The 24063-nt window shown below is 42.9% G+C and overlaps 1 protein-coding gene across 4 annotated transcripts in view; it reads left to right on the top strand.

Annotated features, from left to right (window-relative positions):
* The first annotated feature begins 605 nt into the window (after positions 1-605).
* Positions 606-24063, top strand: part of EML5 (EMAP like 5) — a 303917-nt gene continuing 280459 nt past the window's right edge. For all 4 annotated transcript variants that reach the window (XM_042858583.2, XM_042858582.2, XM_065593493.1 and 1 more), the window contains exon 1: positions 606-1049. In XM_042858583.2, the coding sequence (XP_042714517.2) occupies positions 853-1049 (197 nt within the window). In that variant the 5' untranslated portion in view covers positions 606-852. The remainder of the gene's footprint in view (positions 1050-24063) is intronic.

The raw sequence follows: 24063 nt of genomic DNA, 5'->3' as shown, positions 1-24063 counted from the left end.
CAGCCATGCTACACCTATGTAAACTGATAAGGAATTCTTTTAAACACTACAGCCATATATGATAACTCTGAAACCCTTCTGGAGGTAGAGGGTATCTGTAAACTACTTCATGGAATCAAGCCGTCTTTGGTTGCTCGATACATTATTTCAGCTAGAGAAGAGCTGCTTATTCTAGACATTGGGCTACCCCCAGTTTTAGACACCACACGACCTAGGCAGGTGGTGCTGAGATGTAACCTCCACAGAGAAACACAGGTTTCGCTGCTACCCACCCCGCATGTTGGCAACCACTGCAGATGGCTCACCCCGTTTGGTAACTTTCATTCCTTTTGCCCAGTCCAGTCCCCTTTGTCCATTCCCCTGGCTGCCAATCAGCCCACCTGCCTCTTTCTTAAGCCCAGCTCTTGCATCTTGTCCCTGACTTTGCCCCTTCCTCCACCTGTTTCACCCTCCCCCAGCCATGTATTGCCCCCTGCTCTGCCCTGTCAGTTCCTCCCTCCGCTCGCTTTCTACCCACTCTGTGAGCGGACTCTGGCGGCAGAGAAGGGCAGCGCTTTCCGCAGGCGGCGCCGGGCATGCTCACGCGGCCCGGGCATGCGCACTACAGTCCAACAACCCGTTCTGAGGGGAAGCCGTTTCTGGCGCTAACTGTTCCGGGCGGTGTCACAGTGCAGCCATGTCTGGCGCGAGAAGACCAGCCCAGCTCGTTCGGCGGCGCCCTCTGTGAGGAGGCGGAGGAGAGGCAGCAGCGGGCATCCATGTCGGCGGCCAGGGATTAGCGAGGGAGACACCGAGCCCGGGAGGGGGGAGGGTAACTGACCCCCTCTCCTCTGGGGCTCCGGGGGTGGGGACATGGCTGACCAGAATGCCCCCAACAGCCACCTGCGGCTAGAGTGGGTCTATGGCTACCGGGGTCACCAGTGCCGCAACAACCTCTACTACACGGCGGCTAAGGAGATCGTCTACTTCGTGGCGGGGGTCGGCGTGGTCTACAGCCCCCGGGAGCACCGGCAGAAATTCTACCTGGGGCACCAGGACGACATAATCAGGTACCGAGACCCTCACGACCTTCCCTTTGCCCTCGCCCCAGAGCCGCCGGAGCTCCGGCCGAAATCCGGCCGGGGCACCGGGATATCCCAGCGACTGGAGACACCCTTCTATCCTGCAACCCCCTACTCTCCCCTATCGCCTCCACCTTCAGCCGCGGGAGCACCCGGCGCAGCCCTGCCTGGGGCACCAGGACATCCCCGGGTATCCGAGATCCCGATCCTCAGAAACATCGGTACAAATTGTACTTGGGATACCGGACTGTGTCATGTCCCGTGCCAGGATCACCAGACCTCCCACCCCTTTCTCCTGGCGTGATCACAAGCAGAATATTGGAAAGAATCTGAATATGGCAATGACAGTGTGGCTTTAATCTCTCTCTCCCCCCCCCCCCCAATTTAGTTTGTCTTGTATGGCAGCAAGAATAGAAATCCCTTTAGAAACGGCTTTTGGATCGCGCGGTTCACTGCTTGCTTTCCTCAGGTGCTTGGTGCTGAAATTTGTATGCATGGCTGTATGTCAATATTTTGCCAGTATAAAATGATGTGTCTCGACCGTTGCTTGGTTCCCATCTGTGTGTGAAAGTCAAAAGGCTGGGAAGTGGGAAGTAGTAATCTGATGTGCATTTCAAAGTCATTCAACTCAGGAGGAGGTTAATCTGCAGCAGGTAGACCTTTGGCCCACATTTAAAATACAGCGATTACAGTATGGAAATGAAAGTTTCTGCAACGTTTAAGATAATTTTATAATGTCAAACGTTCTTGCACATTTGAAATTTATTCTACAGATCTGTCTAATTGTAGTAGGCTAAATGGTGAGTTAATAAAAAAGATTAAACACCAGTGGTGCAGAAGCAGAGTAGATGTCATGGAGGCAGAGTTATTTCCTAAATACACCAAACCAATAGTAGGTTTTTGGATACCCAGGTAGCATTGGAAGGCGAGTGGCAGTATTTTGAAGTGTATAAAGGGTAGATGTGAACCTGAGTCAGCAATCCTTTCTCTTCCAGTAGGCCTCATTGTGTGTGGATATTAAATATTGTTGTCCTTTGATTGCTGTTTTTATTTAGAGAACAATTTTCAGTAGCCAGTAAATCTTGTAAAACACATTGTATACTGTGAATTGCTTGTGATGCTGGAAAGCACTTGGCATATCTTTTATAATTGCTGTACAAAGGTATTAACTAGCATTGCACATAGAGAGTAAAATGGATGCTGACTCTTTCATTCAGGGTTTAATACATTCTAGAAATCTGGACCAAAATGGCCACAAATATTTCTGTTTTCATTTTGATCTTAAAATTCTGTTGAGGGTCTTTTCAAACTTTTGAAGATTTTAAACTACTGGTATGAGCTTCTCTTACAGACCATTCTGTCCATAAATTAATTCCTACTTGGTGCTCAAAATGAGAAGAAAAAATTAGGTAGCTCATGGAATGCTGTGGTGTACTATGCAACCAAGCTGGATCAGATATGTGAATTAGCTATTTGTTCTATGGTCATTTCATTCTTTTTTTGACAATTTCTTCTTAATCTGAAACAAAAAAGCACCTTGAGAATTGTCATCAACTCCTCAGGCATTGTGGAAAATCCTTCGCCATAGCCCCCATGAGCCTTTGCTTCCTTTGAGAACAGCTCATACGAATGAAGGGCCCAATCCTGCAAAGGTTTACTACATAGTTATTATTGACATGAATAGTTCTCATTGATGTAGTACTTGTTATCATGAAGTTTCCCTGTTGATTTCAATGGGGCTACTTACAGCATTACACCTGGTAGACGTGTTGACAGGATTGGGCCATGAGAAAGAAATTGTTTATGGCTTCCAACTGTGAAATTTCTTTGGTCTCTATGAATGTTTGTATGGAGTGCTAATTTGAGATAACAGGCTAATACTATCATTCAAACTGTACCAAAGAGCAGAAATTCTGCAAGGGGGAAATCTTTAGTGACTTCCTTGATTGTTAGTAGATACGTTTTGGCTTCAGTGGTATCATGATCAAACATACAGGAAGTTCTTGCTTTACAAAGTAGTGCTGTTATGATGATCTGATTCTTTATCTGTTTGCTGAGGACACCCTTGTGGAGCGGGGAGTATTTTCAATTTTGTACAGTTTTGTATACCTATCAAACTTTAGAAAGACTATATAGAACTGTTAGAACACTTGAAGATGTAATGAACATTCATCTCAACAGTAGAACGACTATTTCCAGTGATACCATCGGGTTTTTTTATGATTAATGGGGTTACTTTCTACTTTCTCCTTTATAAAACAACAACCCCATCCTTGGTAGCTTTTCAAACTTAACTTTGGTGACTGAGAGCATTAGTTCTTAAAGATACATTTTAGTATCTCATCATCCTGAAATATTATATTAAATTGTTTTCTCAAAGAAATTAGCTATGAGAAAAATGTGAGAATGTCATTGAAGGTGGAATTATATAACAGAATAATCATTATAGCTGCTTTATTTTCTCTCCATAAAGTAGTAAGTTTTCAGTGTACTGAAAATTTGCTCATACAGTTTGATTTGATAAAACACATTTGTTGAATACTGCGATGTTGTTACTTACAATCTCTGCAGGAAGAAAACTGCAGGATTGCCATTTCTGTATGCATACGTGAGTTCTCAGTTGTAAAGGCAGGACTGAGGTTTTAAACTTTATAATGTATTAAAAAATCAAACTTGAATACATACAGATCTACATCTGCTAAATTTAAATTGCATTATAAACTTTTGATAACTAGGTCCCATAAAACAAGGTGGGTAGATCATTGGTACTCTTCTGCATAGATATGGCATGTTTTGAATGGCATTGTGATATTAAGCAGCACTTAGGAAGATAGGAATTTTCATACCAGATCACACCAGTCGTCCCTCTAGACCAGTCCAGTATCCTGTTTCTGATAATGGTGGGTACTGGATGCTTGAGAAAGGTGCAAGAACTGCTTTAGTGGTCAATTATGGAATAACTTGTCCATAGTAGACAGTTTCCTCCTAATACACGTCTACCTCGATATAACGCTGTCCTCGGGAGCCAAAAAATCTTACTGCGTTATAGGTGAAACCGCGTTATATTGAACTTGCTTTGATCCACTGGAGTGTGCAGCCCCGCCCCCCCGGAGCACTGCTTTACCGCGTTATATCCGAATTCGTGTTATATCCGGTCGCGTTATATCGAGGTAGCGATGTACCATCAGTTAGTGGTTAGCTTCTGGTGTCAAGATTTAAACCTCTTATTTAAAATAAAACACACACACATGGTTTAATCCTACCTAATTTAGCTAGATGTCCTCATCCATATAAAATGTCTAATCTTATTTTTAATCATGGTAAACCCTTGGCCTCAGTTTTACCTGTGGGAATGAGTCCCACAGGTTAATTATGCATTGAGAGAGAAAAAAAGTTTTCTTTTTATCTGTTCGTTGCCTTTCAATTTAATTGAATGTCCTTTTGTTTTTGTTATATGAGAGAGTAATTAGAATCACTCAAATTACTTTCTCTGATATCATTAATTATTTTGCATACCTCGATCGTGTCCCTCCCCTTATTTGTCTCCTCTCTAAAATGAACAGTCCCAGTCTTCTCAATTTCTCTTCATAAAAGGGCTATCCATGCCTCTAATAATTTTTGTTCCTCGTATTAGGACTCCATTTATTTTTGCTATGTATCTTCTGAGAGTCAATAACCAGAAGTGAACACAGTATTCCAAGTGAGGGTATATCATTGATGCATATTATAATATTTTCAGTATTACATTCTATCTTATTCTTTATTAGAGTAGTTCAGCAGTGCCACTATAGTTAAAGTTGTGTCACAACTTCTGTTTAAAGGTCAGCCTTGCTAAATCCTCCAAAATTGACATGTTTAGTTGGATTCCTTTGAAGTTTGGTGTGGCTCAGGAAGATGCAGTGACCTGACTTTGAAGTCATTTGAGTCATGGTCTCCTGATATATATATATATATATAAGGCCCCCCCACAAAAATAGTCATTTTTCAAAAAGTTTCTAGGTGGGTTCTCTGGCCAGAGCTAAAGATCAAACTATTGATGTGATGCAGGCCAAAATGGTCTCAATCTGTTGAGTTTTACCCAAAGTAGTATATGGCTTCCACTAAGCTTTTGGAGGACACAAATTGAGAATGGTATTTAAGAAAATGTAAATTTTTTTATAGTGCATGTGTCAATACAGAAAAAACAGAGGGTTTCCTTTCCCACCATTTTATATATTATAAAACTTGACTCTTGTAAGTGCTCTAAAATCCAAATGGTTATTTGGATTGCTTTGAAATTTGGTGTTTCTTGCGTGCAGTAGTGTTAGTGTTCCAAATTTGGGGTCATTTAAGAGACGGGTTTCTGAGTTACAGGGCCCCCCAAAAACACTTTAGTTCTGCTGCCTGGTACTGTTAAACTGAGAGGTGATCATTATTGGATGAATCACTGACCTTGTTGAGATTGATGGGTTCAATTATCATAACTAAGGATACATTAATCACAAGCCCCCACCTAAGACAAAAGGAGTTTGGGACTGAATGGCTGGAGGTTGCTGCAATTTGTGAATCATGGGTGGCAATTTTATTTTGTGGGGAATGTAATCAAAGTCTTTGAAGGATAAAATTAGATATGTAAATACTTCCTGGGAGGGGAAGGAGTGTGTGGGGGAGTCAAAGGAGAGATCTTTGGGGCTGCAGTGAGAGGAGGGGAATAAATTAGGATTGGTGGTAGGGGAGGGGAGAGAGGTTGGAGGCTCAGGTAAGGGTGGTGTGGGGATTAGCGGGAGTGAAGAAGTGGGACATTGAGAAGGGGGATGTGAGTGTGAGTGGCAGAGGGACTGAAGGAGAATGGGGCAGGCGCACTTGTCAGCCCCATAGTCTCCCTTCCTGTGTGTCTAAATGTGGGAGGGTTCTTGCCTCTCTGGGACTCCCCTCATGAGCTGGGAGATAGGGAGCCTTGCCCCACTGATGGTGTCTGAATTCCTCTCCTGCTCTCCTTGTATGTGCTAGGATTTGGGGCCCATGTGCCCATCTACAAGGGTTGGAACACCTCCCTACCACAGTCATTTGAACTGAGTTCTGGCCTTGCCCTTTGGGGGAGGTATGAAGCCTTCTCCTTGCCCCACATGTGATCCAGGTTCTGGGGAAGTCCTGTCCCTTTGGGAGGGGAGCTGAGGATGAACATACTTCATGCATATCACAGGCTCTAAAGCACTCAGGAGGGGAATGAGAACACCCTCTGAGATGCAATTGTTTCAGGTTGTATTTTTCTTCATGGGGTGTTCTCACTCAGCTGAGAACATCACATTGAGATGAATAGGCTGCTTCAGACCTTTCAGAGTCTCCTATGCTGAAGACGGATGTGTAGAACAGCCCTTTCCCTCCATCCATCCTCGCTGTTTATAACAAGATGCTTTTAGGTCCTCTAAAATCTGCATATTTGTATAGATTTTTTTGAAAATTTCTATGCCTTGTGAAAATACAGAGTAGGATTAGTGCTCCAGATTTGGGGTCATTTGAGCAGGGATTCTGGAGATAGAAGTCCTCTCCCAAAATAGTATCCATCTGACCAACTTTTTTCCCCCTTTTGTTCTTTAATAGTCTTAGATGGGATTCTGTGTGTGAGAGTGAACAGCTTTGTAAAAGGAGGTGAAGAGCTTGTAGATTTCAGAAACTGTGGGATTGGCAGAGGAAAGCAGTGTGTGTTAACAGGGAATATTGGGGCACTGCTGAATGAGGGTAGACTTAAGGTTGCATGGAAAACCTTAACTATGCATATCAAAATGGGAAATGACTTCCTAGGAAGGGGAGTACTGTGGGAAGGGATCTGGGGGTTGTAGTGGATCACAAGCTAAATATGAGTGAACAGTGTAACACTGTTGCAAAAAAAGCAAACATCATTCTGGGATGTATTTGCAGGAGTATTGTAATCAAGATACGAGAAGTAATTCTTCCGCTCTACTCCAGGCTGATTAGGCCTCAACTGAAGTATTGTGTCCAGTTCTGGGTGCCACATTTCAGGAAAGATGTGGACAAATTGGAGAAAGTCCAGAGAAGAGCAACAAAAATGATTAAAGGTCTATAAAACATGACCTATGAGGGAAGATTGAAAAAATTGGGTTTGTTTAGTCTGGAGAAGAGAAGACTGAGAGGGGACATAACAGTTTTCAAGTACATAAAAGGTTGTTACAAGGAGGATGGAGAAAAATTGCAGCAAGGGCAGTTTAGGTTGGACATTAGGAAAAACTTCCTAACTGTCAGAGTGGTTAAGCACTGGAATAAATTGCCTAGGGAGGTGGTGGAATCTGCATCATTGGGGAATTTTAAGAGCAGGTTGGACAAACAGCTGTCAGGGATGGTCTAGATAATACTTAGTCCTGCCTTGAGTGCCGGGGCTGGACTAGATGACCTCTTGAGGTCCCTTCTAGTTCTATGATTCTATGATATCCTTGTTTTTGGAAGTTTGAGTTTTGCTCAACTCAGCGTTCTTCAGGGGGACAACATACACCTCTACCCCGATATAACACTGTCCTCGGGAGCCAAAAAATCTTACCGTGTTATAGACAAAACCGCGTTATATCAAACTTGCTTTGATCCGCCGGAGTGCGCAGCCCCACCTCCCCGGAGCACTGCTTTACCGCGTTATATCCGAATTCATGTTATATCGGGTCACGTTATATCGGGGTAGAGGTGTACCACCAATCAACCTTAACTCTGAGTTAATGCCGTTTTTGCCAGTAAATAGATTCTAATGTTTTGTTCTTCTTTGAGGGCCCTCTGTGTGGTTCCACTTGTGGGATATGGCACCCCAGCACTGAGACATCGAACTGCCTTGCAAAGTGGTGTGTGCTGGGGCTGTACAAGAGTTCTTGCTTGGAAGTGATGTCATTGCCTTACTCAGTATGAGGGAGTGTACCCCCTTAGCTGCCTCAGTTCCTTTGCCATTGCCAGAGAGAGTGAATGGAATTCACCTTTGTGTCCTCATTCTAGGATCTTCCGTTAGAATTTTTTGTAAATAGTTAGTTTAGAGTAGTATAGAACACTTAGCGTAGTTAGACCTTCCCTTGTCCCAGGAGTCTTCATTTGACCCACTACTAGGACCATACGGGGCCCTCATCCCAGTAATGGCTTCAAGAGATGCCCTTCCTGCCCATCGATCATACTGGAAATCAATGCCCATATCCAGGATCTTCTATGTTTCGGTGAGACCCACTGTGTAATCTGGTGTGCGGTTTGCTGAGACTTCACTTCCCATGCTAGAGGGGAGAGACATTTGAGACTCCATGCTCATCTGGCTTCTTAATGTCTACAGATTGATAGTTGAGGCTCATCAAGTGTATTGAGACCAGCCTCCATGCTGAGATCCTCTTGACAAAAGGCCCAAGACACATTTTGCCACTCTAGCCTCAGCATTGCCTTCTATCATAGGCTTGAGATCAAAATCTCCTTGGAATTATATTGGGAACAAATCCTTAATGCAGGATTACTCATGCTGGTTAAATCAAAAGCAGCTCTGAAGACCAACCGGATGTTGTCTATTAAGGCCTCAGTAGACTTGGCAAAAGTGCAGGAAGTGCCCACCTTGGCATTGACTCTTTTTTAGGCACTATTGTCCCTTGCACAGACTGTGGACCCATCCTTAGGCATCAATGCCTCTGTCTTGACACCAAAAGTCCGTTCAGATGTGCATCTGGGCAAAAGGAAAAAGAGGAAACATATCTCCCCATAAGAGGGACACAAGTAAAAGAAAAAAAGAGGACATTTCCTCTCCCTTCTCCTTTGTAGTCTCTGTCCCATGAGTGCATTGAAGGCTCTTAAATGGTACCATTGTCACCTCTTATCCACAGAGCCACATGTTTCGGCACCAATAAACTCACTGGTTTGAACTCAGTGACATCTTTGATGTCTCTTTGTCTGAGTGAGGTCCACTGTCAAGGCTGCTTGTGACCCCTCCACATGCTGTTCTGTTGCTTGACCCAGTGTCTGTATTGGCTTTCCTGGTTCTGATCTGGAGCGGTCTTGTAGTATCTTCAGCCCCTTTGGAGATTAATCTTTAGCATTCCCCTATTCAACCTCTAGGCTCTGACCTTATTCCCTCACTTCAGATCCAGACATCATGGAAGAATATGATGCAGCGTCTTCTTCAGCTTCTCATGTGGTTTACATATAGGACTTGGTGAAAACCCTGTTGGAGACCTCATTCTTCCCCTGCTGACAAACACAGACCGCTTCAGGATCTACTGTGGAGAATGGCAAATATTCTTCAGTGCAAACTAGAGCAGTCAAGCAATTAAAAAAAAATTAAACTCTTCAGCCCCCTCCCCACCCAGATGTATGCTATTAACGTATTAAAATTAATGCGTTAATTTTGTTTTCAGTTAATTGCAGGTGTTAAAGAGCTAGGAATTTAGGGGAGACAGTTGGGTAGTCTCCATGTCTGATTCTAATATTGACCAGGAGGAAAATCAAGAAAGAGAGAATACAGCAGTGAAGAAAGGAACAGCAGTGGGTAGGAGAATGGACATTAAGAGGAAAGATAGTGCCAATACCAATGAAGCCTACAGTCAGATAGGTAATACTGGCAGTAGAATAACTGTACCTCATTTGTTGAGGAATCTGGATGAAGCCAAGCAGAAACAGCTAAGATGTTTGCATACCCATGCAAGGAGCCTGGATAACAAAATGGAGGAACTAGAACTACTGGTGCAGGAAGCTAAACCAGATATCACAGGGTTAACAGAAATATGATGTAATATTAGTAATGACTGGAGTACGGGTATTGAACATAAGAATGGCCCTACTGGGTCAGACCAAAAGTCCATCTAGCCCAGTATCCTGGTTTAGGAGAAGTATAGGATATTTACTCCTGGGTGAATTCTGCGCTACTGCTTAGGCGCAGAATTCATGTCTCCTGCAGAATTTTATTTTTTTCCACAGAAAATACATTGAACAGCCAACAGCATGAATGCAGCAGGCTAATATTGGTGCCACAGAGGCCTCTGGTGGCCACAGAGGCCTCTGGTGGGCAAAAGGTGGAACTGAAGCACTTCTGGGCAGAATGTATTTTCTGTGGGGGAAAAAAAATCTGTGTGTGCAGTGTCACAGAATTCCCCCAGGAGTAGAAGTTCATCACAGCACCCTGCCCACAGAGCCAGGTTAGGACATAATGGAGCACACGGGGCTGCTGGGGGATCACAGACTGAGGTTCAGAACGGCTAGTGGGGTGACAGCATTGAGCCAGGGGCTGAATGGGAGTGGAGGTGCATGGCCACATGGGGAGGAGACCGCAGGGACCTATCAGGATGGGGCGCGCATTTGGGGACTGGGGCAGAAGTGTCTGACTGAATGGGAGAGGCTTGGGATCAGCCAGGGTCTGCATGGGGGAGGCTCCGCAACTCCCTAACAATCTTTCCCTTCCCCTCCCCACAAAAACCTGTTCCATACTTCTCCCACCCAAACCCAACTGGTTCACTCCAGGCTCCTTCCTCTCCCTCAGTTCCTCCATTACCCCTGACACTCCCAAGTCTTTGCACTACTTCTGACTAGTGCAGGAAATACACTTCTGTATTGTAATTTAAATGAATTACTCAAAGTTCTGTATTAATATGTCTAGTAAGGAATCTATTTGTCAAAAAAAAATTACCAGAATCTTTTTTTTTTTTGGTCTGTATTGTTACAGACATACTTGCTAACAGATATTTTTTAATAAATTACCAAAATAATTTAAACTGGCATGATTATATTGTTATTTTGACAAATAAAATATGCAGAATTTTGCAGAATTTTAAAATATCATGCACAGAATTTTTAAATGTTTTTGTGCAGAATTCCCCCAGGAGTAGATATTGTGTACTAGGAAACTAGTAAATCTTGGTTTAAAGACCCATTCCATGAGAGCCACTGCAGCATCAAAGGCATGTCTTAGGCACTTTCTACAGGTGTGTGGGTGCACATTTTCACCAGATATTACTCTTTGGATCTAGCATCATATTCTAATGTATAGTTTGGGAGAGCAGGGTCCATATTTATTTAAAAGCTCCTCATCAACCATCTACCTGGTGGAGCATTGCTTGCTAATTTCCCACAAGTGGGAATGCACAGAGGTCCTCAAAGAAGAAAAAGAGATTGCTTATCTGTAGGGATGGTTGAAATTTTTCTGTTGAAACTATTTCTCAACCGAAAATTGGGTTTTTGATTAAACAAAACCATACACAGACAGAGCTTGAAAACTTTTATCATAGGAAGGTCTACATTAAGATGAGGTCTCTCCTTTGTCAAAGGATAGTACCCAGGCTAAGCAGTTCACCTCCCTACCACTTGGTGCTTGGATTCTTACCAGGGTGCTGTCCCTGGATTTTACTCAGGGTCTCCATATTTTTGGTCTCTGTCCAGTAGGTGTCTGAATTTCTAAGCTCCCACTCTGGCCTCTGGAAGGAAGAAGGAATGATCTCTCTTTCTTCCTGCTGACTTCTGCTAGTCTTTCGCTCACACAATGTTTTTAGGAGTCCTTCCTAGTGAATGCATTCAGGACCTGCCTGTGCTGCTTTCTAAAGTAGGATGAAATTTACCCTATTCTTGGCAGTTTTATTGCCCACAAGGTTCTGAATAGCAATTGTGAAATTCATCAAACTCTTGTTAATTTCAGGCCTTATCTGTAGTTAGTGCAGGGCAAGCTGGGGTATGACTCTACAGCAGGGGTGGATAAACTACAGCCTGCAGGCCTGATCCGGCCCGCCAGCCGTTTTAATCTTGCCCTCGAGCTCCTGCTGGGGACCAGGGTCTGGGGCTTGCCCTGCTCCGGCGCTCCAGCCGGGGAGCAGGGTCGGGGGCTGCCCCACGCAGCTCCCAGAAGCAGCAGCATGGCCCCCTTCCAGCTCCTATGCGTAGGGGCAGCCAGCGGGCTCCGGTCTGCATGCTGCCCCCACCCCAAGTGCCGCCCCGCAACTCCCTTTGGCTGGGAACCGTGGCCAATGAGAGCTGCAGGGGCGGTACCTGTGGACGGGGCAGTGTGCAGAGCTGCCTGGCCATGCCTCTGCGTAGGAGCCAGAGAAGAGACATGCTGCTGCTTCTGGTAGCCGCTTGAGGTAAGCGCTGCCCAGAGCCTGCACCCCTGAGCCTCCCACTATGCCCCAACCCCCTGCCCCGATCCCCCTCCCGCCCTCCAAACCCCTCGGTCCCGGCCCAGAACACCCTCCTACACCCCAAACTCCTCATCCCCAGCCACACCCCAGAGCCTGCACCTGAAGGCAGAGCCTTCACACACACCCCCCGCACCTCACCTCCTGCCCCAGCCCGGTGCCCCCTCCCGTACCCTGAACTCCTCATTTCTGGCCCCACCCCAGAGTCCGTACCCCCAACCAGAGCCCTCATCCCCTCCCACACCCCAATCCCGATTTTGTGAGCATTCATGGCCTGCCATACAATTTATATTCCCAGATGTCGCCCTCGGGTGAAAAAGTTTGCCCACCCCTGCTCAACAGTGCAGCAGCCTGCCACACACTAAGTGACTGTGTGAACCATGCTACTGTGCCCCAAAAAATTCTGTAGTGCATTTTGATATACTGCTGTTTTGAAAAAGCTTTGATTTACTGTTTTTTGAAACAGCAGTAGATGAAAATGCACTACAGTACTTTTAATGTGTGGTACAAATCCACATAGCCACTTATTGCGTGGCAGGCTACAGCGATGTAGACTTACACCCTAGCTCACCATGCACCAAACCACCATATAGATATGCCCCCACTCTGCTGCTGCTTAGCACAGTTATGAGTAACAACACAGGCTTTAGAACTGTCCATTTGCAGATTAAGAAAGACAGCACTATTTACAATACTGTTCATATTTGAAAGAATTTCTTCTCAACCATAAGGCCTAGTAACTTACTAAAAGAAAAATATAAACCCACCAAACCCACAAAACTTGATTCTGAACGCATCAATGGAATTTGCTTATGAAATCTTCTTTCTTGCTGTGAGCAAAAGACTTTTTCAAGTCTTGACTTTATATGTAAATTTCTATATAAAAAACCAAGCAGAAAACACGGGAACACACATGCTAGATTTTGTATAATTTTTGGAGGTTGGTTGTTTTTTTTTTTTTATTACCAAAAAAGTGTTTTAGTAACTTTTTTTTTAAATTGGTTTGGTGGAATGAAAATATTTTGGAATAGAGACAATAAAACCTTTTAAATTTAATTGAGTCCAGGTAGAACAATTGGAATTAAAACTTGACTATCACTTTAATTAGTATCTGTCATAAGAACTCTTCAATGCACTCTCTTCTAAGTACTACATCGATACACACAAATACTAGAAAATTATCCACCAAGAAGGACACTGTAAAAACATATCACAAACCTCAAACACTATATTGTATTGAAGTAGATCTACACAGTAATGAGCCAAGCGCTTACAAGCTTGCCTTCACTCATCATGCTTTTCATAGTCTGCACTTACTCCACCTTGTGATCTGATCCTGTCAGTACTTGCAAGTAGGATCAGACCAGGTCAATACTTGGATGAGAGAGCATGTAGGTGCTTCAAAAAGTGCTGCTCTTGAACAGATAGTTGGCACTTCCTCCTCTGAATCAGTACTGAACCCATACCATAACATGGGGTTAATGTTGGAGAATAAGAAGTAAAACTGAGTGCCTGCCCACATTTGATCATTAAAAATCCAAAGTCATTTTGTGCAGGAATTTAAGGGCATTACCCTTCATGTTTGGCCAAATTCCTACTTGGGTAATTACTTTAGATTTCTGTCTATCTGAATTTTCCCTGCAATTTCAGCTGGATTTCATTACCTTAGTTGCCATCATGGTACGGATAATGAAGTAGATTTTGTACCTGGGCTGGTATATTTTCATGACAGCTTTGTAAGGCTGACTTAACATTTTTCTTAAAGTGCTATAGGGTGAGACGTGAGGAGACAAGGTCACAGGGGTTAGCTGAATAAATTTGCATAAAGTACTATCACTTAATAGCTTGTATGAAGTCAAATTTTGCTGGTTGTTTTAAGCTGTTAAAATTAGATTTGTATTAAGCTTTTGTGATAAAATCAACTGAATATTTAAAAGCCAATTATTTGGGAGTTGTCCCTTTTTTCTTAATAGCTGTTATTTTCCAAATGTGTTAGTATTAACGTGCTGTTTTTTTTTAACCCTTCTAATTCTTGGAAAACTGAATTTTGGAATTTAATCCATAATACAACTCCTGTGGATTTTCAACACACTTACATAATATGAAGAACTGATGGTACAAGAGTTATAAAACAGAAGTTCATTAATGCCAGTCTTGCATCATTTGTATATTGAAAACTTGGTATTTCAGTTCTTCAGATGTTTGTGCTCTCTGAGTGAATCACATTATTTTTTGTTTTTCAAACTTTCACAGACTTAGATTGACATACTTTATAATTTGCATGATTGAAAAATAAAGTAGAATGTATTTGCATGAGAATTTAGTTTCACATCTTATGATCTTAAGGGTTTTGTGTGTATGAGAGAGAGAGAATCTGTTACCTTGCAATTTGCCCAAATATTTACAATGATGTCACTAGGTTACAACTGTGAAAGGGTTAAGTTTGGTCAAAAGAATTTTTCTGCAGGTGATCAGTCATAATTGTGATTGATTTAGTGTTGTAGTCCAGACACAGGAATTTTAAAATGAAAAGAATTCAATATTGAAACTAACAATACAGCTTTCTGATTTAAAGTGACCAGAGGACATTTATACAAATTAGTCATTTTACAGTTGGCATGGCTGGCAGATGAGTTTGGAATTATAGTGCTATAATAGTCTTTTGAATTCCCTTTGCTAATTATTCATAAAATATTTAGTTCATTTGAAAGTAACTGTTGCATGTTATACAACCATATATCAAGTATTTGACTCATTTCAGTTTTTGCCATCACTTGAAAAATAATTCCTCAATCAAGTTCTGTGACAAGAACCCAAGAGCTATCCTGGCCACTTTTGATAAGTCAGGTGAATAGACAGCCTTGATCGTATTGAATGCTTTAGTCTAAAAAAAACAAAGTGAATTTCCCACATCAGGCAGTGGGACTCAGTGTGAATGCCATTTGCTTTGGTATAGATTCAGTGACAGGACAGCCTTCAGTAGTGCTTTCACATTCACACAATGTGCACAAGTCAATACATAGCTGGCTTGCATTGAGGCATTGGTGACCACTAAGCTGCACCAACATAGGGTGGTGTCCAACACAGATTTCTGTTTCTGCAAGAAATCACCTTCTTTAAGTATGATGCTTGATCTCTGTTGAAAAGGCCAGACATGCTGCAGATCCTGACCTTGAGTCCTGGCAACAAGAAACATAGGGCTAGATTGCTGTGCCAGGTTTAGGACTCCAGACAGTCATAGAGTCAAGTAATTTCTTGGCACCCATTGACTACTTGTTCATTCACATCTTATTAGCGGTTCCTGATGTTTGCTGCTGGCCACCTTTACTTTTATTTCAAGACTTTGTCCTTCTGCTTGTATTGACCATTGAGACTTTCTCAACAATGATAGGAGTGGTAGCTGCAACTCTGAGAGGGGTATCTGTATTATCCTCACTTGGATGATGGCTGGTTCTGAGCAAATTCTCTTTTGAAAACATCTGCAGTAGTCAGTGTATCACCTTGGCTGTCCCAGGACTTGGTGAACACATAGTAAAGCTCCTTATATTCCTCAGAGATCTTTCATATCTTGGAGCATCATTGATTTAGCAATAGGTAAGATATTCCCGTTCCACAAGAATATTCTAGAGTTGGAAACACTCCTCACTCAATTCAAGTCCACGAGATCAGGGTTCTTCATGCATGATCGTGAGATTTCTGGTGTTGTGCTTGGCTAAGGTTCCACTTCCAGTCATTACTAAAACAATTGCTGTCCTTCCACCTACCTATGGTAGATTAGTTTCCTGATGAAGTTTAAACATATCTGCTCTGTGAGGACTGGACCAAGTAATCAGTCTGAATGGGTCTCCTTTTCAGGATCCCGCGTGGACTGAAACAGCCACATCTGCCAGCCTGTTTGGTTGGGTTGCACATTGTGCCTTGAGCTCTGTCCTGAGTGTGGTCACCCAGGAAATGCAAATTCCATGTCAGCGTCCTGGAACTGAAGGCAGCCTGTTTTTTTTGTCCTCCACCTGAGTCTTCCTCCACTCCAGTCTATCCTTATCGGAATTGACAATGTGATGGAGATAGCCTACTTCAACAGTCAAGGCAGAATGAGAAGTAAACCCCTATTGAGAACCACCATCCTCTTCAAGTGGGTGGAAAAGAATCTATAGTCTTTCAAAACTCTACATTTTTCCAGGTGTCTGAACTTTCAGTTTGACTGTCTGAGCCACCCCAACGTCATCCAGGGGAGTGGTCTCTATACCTAGAAGCTTTTAACTTTCTGACTGATAAGTCCCTAGCTCTTAGCATCAGTTTATTAGCTTCAAACAGCAACTTCAAAATTCCCTAATATTGCAGCAGGTATCCTGAGCCCTGCTTGGGCTCAGGTTGCCTCCTCCAAAGCTTAGCCAGGGAACAGGGCTTAAAACTTTCTCCCTCTCTCTCTAATTTATAAGGTGTTAAAAATGGAGAAAGATTACTACCCTCTGTTACTTGTGGTCCTGAACTGGCGCAGGTGGACCTGGTTCACAGGCTCTGTGAATTGAAGGGCTTCTGCCTCTGGCACCCAGGATGGAGAAAACTGTTGTCCCAGGGTTTGGTCCTTCATTTTAGCCCCAGCTACTTCAAACTCAGGCGGTATGACTTGTTCCAGCATGTCTAAATTAGGGGTGGCAGTCATCTACACCCTTCCTTCCTCCTGGAAAAATGAGACTTCCTATGTTTTTTTACGGGTCTGGGTAAAGTTTGATTGGCAATTCTCTGCTTGAAGCCTCAGATATCCTCCATTGTGAAGTTTCTCTGGGACTACTTTGAAAAAAGCTTTTCTTCCAACAATGAGGGGGTCCATCCTATGCCCTTAGCAGTTGTGGAGGCTTCTTGGTGGACTCTCATCCCTTTGACTACATTCCTTAAAGTGGTGTCCTATCTTAGAGTTTCTTTTAAGTCTCCTGTCCCCCTTTGGAACCTGAACCTTATCCTCAACAGCCTTTGAGCATATCTCTTCAAGACTCTGCATTTATTTTTCTGTCTCCCTTTCCCAGAATGTTTCCTTTGTGGTGACTATCACTTTGGTTTGTTGGGTAGGATGCTTATGGTTCCGTTCTCTGAGCCCACTATCTATTCTGATATTTTTCCATTTAAAAATTGTGGTTCTCCATATATATCCTAGTTTCCTCTTCAAGAAACTTTCTCTGTACATTTTAACCTAGAAATCTCCCTTTCTAACTCTTGTTCTAATTCAAAAGTCAGGTTTGAGATTAGACAACCATAGAGCTCTTCAGTATTGTCTTTTCAGAACAGCTTTTTTTAAGAAGTCCTGTTTGCTCTTTATCCTTTGATGTTCTCTTTTAAGGAAGAAAAGACCTCTCAACGTCTGTTCTCCCTGGATTGGATTCTGCATCCAGCATTGCTATGTTTCAGCAACCTATTCCCTGTCCGGAAACCTCAGCACCCATTCTACCAGAGCAGTAGCTGCCTCCTGAGCCATCAGCAGGAGTTCTTCTGTTGCTGAACTCTGTTAAGCCACTATATGGTACTCCGTCCTCCATTTATCCAGCAACTATGTCCATGGCTTGGCAGTGTCTGTTGATGCTGCCTCTGGAAGTAAGGTCCTGAAAGGAGTGTTTACCAGCCTTTGGTTACCCTCAGCATGGAGGAGGGATTTGCTCATCTCACAGGCCTGGATTGACTCTTTCCTTCATATTTGGAGCTCAGTCACATACTCTCACCTTTGTGCTGAACTTCTTAGTCTTCTTTTTTGTTCCTTCTTGAGTTTCCTAGCACTGCTTGTCAGAACCAGTGTACACATTACAGGAAAAAAAGATCCATCCAGGATGCCCCATAGGGAAGATTTGCTGAAGCACAGGGGGTATGGAGATTTTTTCTCTCCTACCTTGCAAATATCTTATCTGAGAAGAGTGACAGCTTGGAGCAGGAGAAAGGGGCCGTGGGGCCAAAAATGCATCATCCAGTTTATCACTGCTTGCCAGCCTGATAGCAGTGATGAAGTTTTTTTTGCAAATGCATCTTGGTATATCAATCATGTGAGTGCTCATGATTGTCTAGTGGGATGACTAAATTTGCTTCTCAAAACTTCCTTCAAATTTCCCCTCTTGAGGATGCTCTTGATTCACATAGCCAAAAAAAAAAAAAAAAAAAAGCAACAAAAAACCCGAAAACTCGCTATCAGGTGTGTGTGAAAAGAGATGCCTGGGTGCTACAGTGATAAGTGTGGTATGTGAACTTCAATAGAAGAGGGAAAGGACTTTTACTTCAGATATTGAAGAAAATAGGAAACTCTGTCTCATCCTAGAACTCAAATCTCAGTTTCTTCTTTGTGAAGGAAAAGTTGAAAGTGATGTTTTGGGGGATACCCTGACCTCTTCTAGAGGAAGGCAACTTGCCATGTGCTCTGGAACTTGCAGGCTTCTACAGACGCAGAGGATTATCTCAAGCACAAGGATGTATTTTGAATTCCTAACAGGCGAACAATATCTGTGTTGCTTTTTAGGCTAGCATTTGCATCACATATATTTACAAAATGCTTGATGGAAGTAACTATATGTATACAGGGTGGTAGTGGTTGTGTTCTCCTACCTGAACAATTTGTTGATAAAAGAAAGCATTTGGGAAGAGAACCATGAGCTTATCACAGCTGGAGTTGCTATTGGTAAGAATTATACTGCATAACTTGGATCTTATAGACACAATAGTACTTGTATTCTATTTAGGTTCTTATTCTGCCCTCACTACCTGAGTTGAAAATTCTGTGTTTCTCTGGCAACAGGTTAATTGGATATTAGAACTCTACTCAATCAATTTTAATTTTAATACATTTTAATATATGAAGTTGTCCTGGGTAATGGATAACTTCACTACTCGGTGTTGTCTGCTCTTATTGACAGATAAAGTTGTGAGAAATGTCCTTGTTTTGTTAATTTCCAAACTTAGAAATGTGTTATTTAATCTAATTTAATTTTTCAAAAGAAGGAAATTTCCAGATTTCCCTGTCGTGACATCATGAGGAAAAAATGAAAAAAGCTCATTCTATGAAAATCAGTTTCATTTACTCTAGAACTACAAACATTATAATCTAAACATAAATGTAGGTTTATTGCATGTGCCACTGCAGGATAGAGTTGAGACTATTTGGATGCCTTAACTGCGCATTTCTATACTTTAACAGGTTTGAACTTCTTTTAAGTGTAACCTTGACTCTAAATTTCCAGGGTTTGTAATGTTTGGTTTTGGGATAATTACAACATCCTTGTATAAACAACAAGGAGTCCTTGTGGCACCTTAGAGACTAAAACATTTATCTGGGCATAAACTTTCGTGGGCTATTACCCACTTCATCTGATGAATGGAGTGAAGAAAACACACAAAGATGGACTACAAGCTGTCAGGAACAGTATCCCCAATAATGTCATGGAAAACCTGGTGTCTGAGCTTTGTGACTTTGTCCTCACCATAACTATTTCAGATTTGGGGACGATTTATACCTTCAAGTCAGTGGCACTGCTATGGGTACCCGCATGGCCCCACAGTATGCCAACATTTTTATGGCTGTCTTAGAACAACGCTTCCTCAGCTCTTGGCCTCTAGCGCCCCTACTCCACTTGCACTGCATTGAAGACATCTTCATCATCTGGACCCATGGGAAGGAGGCCCTTGAGGAATTCCACCAGTATTTCAACAATTTCCACCCCATCATCAGCCTCAGCCTGGACCAGTCCACACAAGAGATCCACTTCCTGGCCACTACAGTGGAAATAAGCGATGGTCACATAAACACCACTCTGTACCAGAAACCTACTGACCGCTATACTTACCTACATGCTTCCTGTTTTCATCCAGACCACATCACGTGATCCATTGTCTACCGCCAAGGCCTAAGATACAACCTCATTTGCTCCAGTCCCTCAGACAGAGACAAATACCTACAGGATCTCTATCAAGCGTTCTTAAAACTACAGTACCCAACTGGGGAAGTGAAGAAACAGATTGACAGAGCCAGAAGGGTACCCAGAAGTCACCTACTACAGGACAGGCCCTACAAAGAAAGTAACAGAACGCCACTAGCTATCACCTACAGCCCCTAACTAAAACCTCTCCAACGCATCATTAAGGAACTACAACCTATCCTGAAGGATGATCCCTCACTCTCACAGACCTTGGGAGACAGGCCAGTCCTTGCTTACAGACAGCCCCCCAACCTGAAGCAAATACTCACCAGCAAGTACACACCACACAACAGAAACACTAACCCAGGAACCAATCCCATTGCCAACTCTGTCCACATATCTATTCAAGGGACACCATCATAGGACCTAACCACATCAGCCACACCATCAGGGGCTTGTTCACCTGCACATCTATCAATGTGATATATGCCATCATGTGCCAGCAATGCTCCTCTGCCATGTACATTGGCCAAACTGGACAATCTCTACAGAAAAGAATAAATGGACACAAATCAGACATCAAGAATTGTAACATTCAAAAACCAGAAGGAGAGCACTTCAGTCTCCCTGGACACTCAATAACAGACTTAAAAGTGGCCATTCTTCAACAAAAAAAATTCAAAAACAGACTTCAATGAGAAACTGCAGAATCGGAATTAATTTGCAAACTTGACATCATCAAATTAGGCTTGAATAAAGACTGGGAGTGGTTGGGTCACTACAAAAAGTAATTTTCCCTCTGTTGATACTCACCCCTTCTTGCCAACTGTTGGGAATGGGCCACATCCACCCTAATTGAATTGGCCTCGTTAGCACTGACCCCCCACTTGATAAGGCAACTCCGATCTTTTCATGTGCTGTATATTTATAGCTGCCTACTGAATTTTTTACTTCATCCGTCTGATGAAGTGGGTTATAGTCCACGAAAGCTTATGCCCAGATACATTTGTTAGTCTCTAAGGTGCCACAAGGACTCCTTGTTGTTTTTACAAAGATGTTGTAATTATCCCAAAACCAAACATTACAAACCCTGGAAATTTAGAGTCAAGGTTACATTTAAAAGAAGTTCAAACCTGTACAAGTATAGAAATACGCAGTTAGAGCATCCAAATAGTCTCAACTCTATCCTGTAGTGGCACATGCAATAAACCTACATTTATGTTTAGATTATAATGTTTGTAGTTCTAGAGTAAATGAAACTGATTTTCATAGAATGAGCTTTTTTCATTTTTTTTCCTCGTGATGTCACGATAGGGAAATCTGGAAATTTCCTTCTTTTGAAAAATTATTACAAATCCACAATGAAAACAAAACAAGAAACTTAAAGAGAATATTACCATATGATAGTTATGCCACATATACAGTGTGGTGGAAAGGGGTACATTTTTAATTGTTGAGCACCAAGTAATTTTATTTAAAAAATTACTGAAAATATTTAATCTAGAGAGAAAGGAAAAGTGGTAGGCCAGCTACTACTAATTGTTTCTAGGGGTGCCAACTTTCTACTCGCACAAAACTGAACACCTTTGCCCCTCCCCTTTCTCCTAGGCCCTGACCCCCACTCACTCCATCCCCCCTCCCTCTGTCGCTCGTTCTCCTCATCTTCACTCACTCGCTCATTTTCACTGGGCTGGCTCAGGAGGGTGCGGGGGTGGGGGTGGGTGAGGGCTCCGGCTGTGGGTGCAGGCTCTGTATTGGGGCTGGGGACAAGGGGTTTGGGTTATAGGAGGGCGCTTCAGGGTGGGACTGAGGGGTTCGGAGGGCAGGAGGGGCATCAGGGCTGAGCCAGGGGGTTGGGGCGTGGTGGGGTGAGGGCTCCGGCTGGGGGTGTGGGCTCTGGGGTGGAGCTGGGGATGAGGGGTTTGGGGTGCAGGAGGGTGCTCCAGGCTGGGACTGAGGGGTTTGAAGGGCAGGAGGGGGATCAGGGCTTGGGCAGGGAGTTAGGGCACGTGAGGGATCAGGGTACAGGCTTCGGGCGGCACTTACCTCAGGCAGCTCCTGGAAGCAGCGGCAAGTCTCCCCTCCAGCTCCTACATGAACAGAGCCCAAAACCAGAGTCTAGGGCTGGAGCCTGAAGCCCCGCGGCCAGAGCCTGCCACCCCGGCGCCCCAGGGCTGAAGTCCAAAGCCAGAGCCCCACCGCCCATGGGAAGGTGGGGAACTCCCTCCAGCTTTCTGCCCCAGGTGTCTTCAGAGGTGGGCAGGACCCAGCCCCTGCTGGCAGCCCCAGCAACACCAAGGCGGTGTATCCAGGAGCACCAGGAAGGGGCCGCTGCTCTGCTCTCCCCCCATCACAGCCCAGGAGGCTGTGGCTGCAAGAAAAGCCCCTGATGGCTGCATGCGGCCACTGTGGCCACATTTAAGAAACGTTGACTTAGAGGACACCATGATTAAGACCAAGCAAAATAATCACAGTTACTAACCATGACCGCTTTATTATTAAAAAAGGAAGAAAAAACATTAAACAAAATAACACATATGACAGAACACAAATAATAAATTGGTTACTCCTGTTACACTCTTTTCTGTATGCCTCTCTGTGGAGAGTTTTTAGCAGAGATTACATCTCAGAGTGAACTGCCTCTGGTGGGGCCCTTTTTTCTTGCTAAATTGAGACAAATATTTTATTTCCCAGCATTGTGAGTCCACTTTTGGTATATCATTCAATAACAAAAACTGTTTATGGATGGGCAAAAGAAATTTGTTCAATGGCAGATGGATCTGTTGGTTATTATTAATAACCAGACAGTTTATAGATGACGTAAGCAATCTTAACAAAATTCTATGAAATAAAAAAACCAAACTTAAATCCATTACATAGAAGAAGCCATTTAAGGCGCTATCTGGAGACAGTCCAATTAACAAATATTAAGATCTTAAATTCAATTAAATCCCACTGTTTTTCTTTTTATCTGTGTTTAACCCTGGTCTCTTCTGCAGGAATGTGTGGTCTAATTATCTGGTGATTAACAGGAGAAACAATTAATCTTAACAATAGTGTTTCCCTATCCCAATAAAATCATTACAAGAATTTTTTAATCTAATCCCTTTGCAGTGTCTTAATTAACTTCCTCTCACCAATCCGTGTTGAAGTTTTAGGGAGGTTGTCCTTAGGTTGGTTTTGTTGAGGTTTCTTTGGTGTTAGCTTTTTTGTTTTTTCTTAGCTGTCTGTGACAGCTTGCTTGTAAAGATGGACAGGATTAAGCTGGTAAGTGCTGTGTGTGTTTGAGCAAGGTAGTAGGGCATGAGTAAAGGGATGCTAACTTCAGGGTTAGTGTCTCTCCTTCCCCTGTTTGTGAAATTATAGGAAAACACACCACTTTCAGGCTTATTTTGAATTGAAGTTGGCTGCAGTCATACTTTCATTGGCTCAGTACATTCATGGGTTTTCCTTAGGAACCTCTTCATTTTATGAATATGTAGTTTGTTAATACATACATGCATTTGGGTTGTAACTCTTTTTTGATAGTTATATTTCCTTTGTCGTCAGGGATTTGGAACAATCAAATTTTTGAATTGCTCCGCTCCGGCTCCGCTCCAGCTCCGGGCAAAATCCTACTGGTCCACGCTCCAGCTCCGGGCTCCGCTCCAAAGCCCTGTTTGTCGTTGTGGCAGGAGATTCTCAGAACATCTTTAGTTTTAACTCTTTTTATTCAATGCATTTTCTGATATATTTCTTTAATTTTACTACAGTTCATCAGGCAATTAAATTGTTTCCAAAAAGTCCAAACACTCCAGTTCTTTTTATAAAAAGCTTTTATTTCTCAAAAGAAAATTCAATAATTTTAAGAGTGTTTAGTAAGAATAGTTATTAACCAAGCTATTGATTCTTCATAATTCTTGGAGACATGATTTTTCTTGTCTTCCGGAGTTGGGTGAGGGAGTTAGCTAACTAATTAATTTCCCTTTAGTATAAATATTCTATATTTAAATGGTGTTT

Source organism: Chrysemys picta, chromosome 4 (assembly GCF_011386835.1).
Source record: "Chrysemys picta bellii isolate R12L10 chromosome 4, ASM1138683v2, whole genome shotgun sequence".
Lineage (NCBI taxonomy): Eukaryota > Metazoa > Chordata > Testudines > Emydidae > Chrysemys > Chrysemys picta.
Note: the sequence above shows the minus strand (reverse complement) of the source record. Positions and strands in the feature narration are given on the sequence as shown.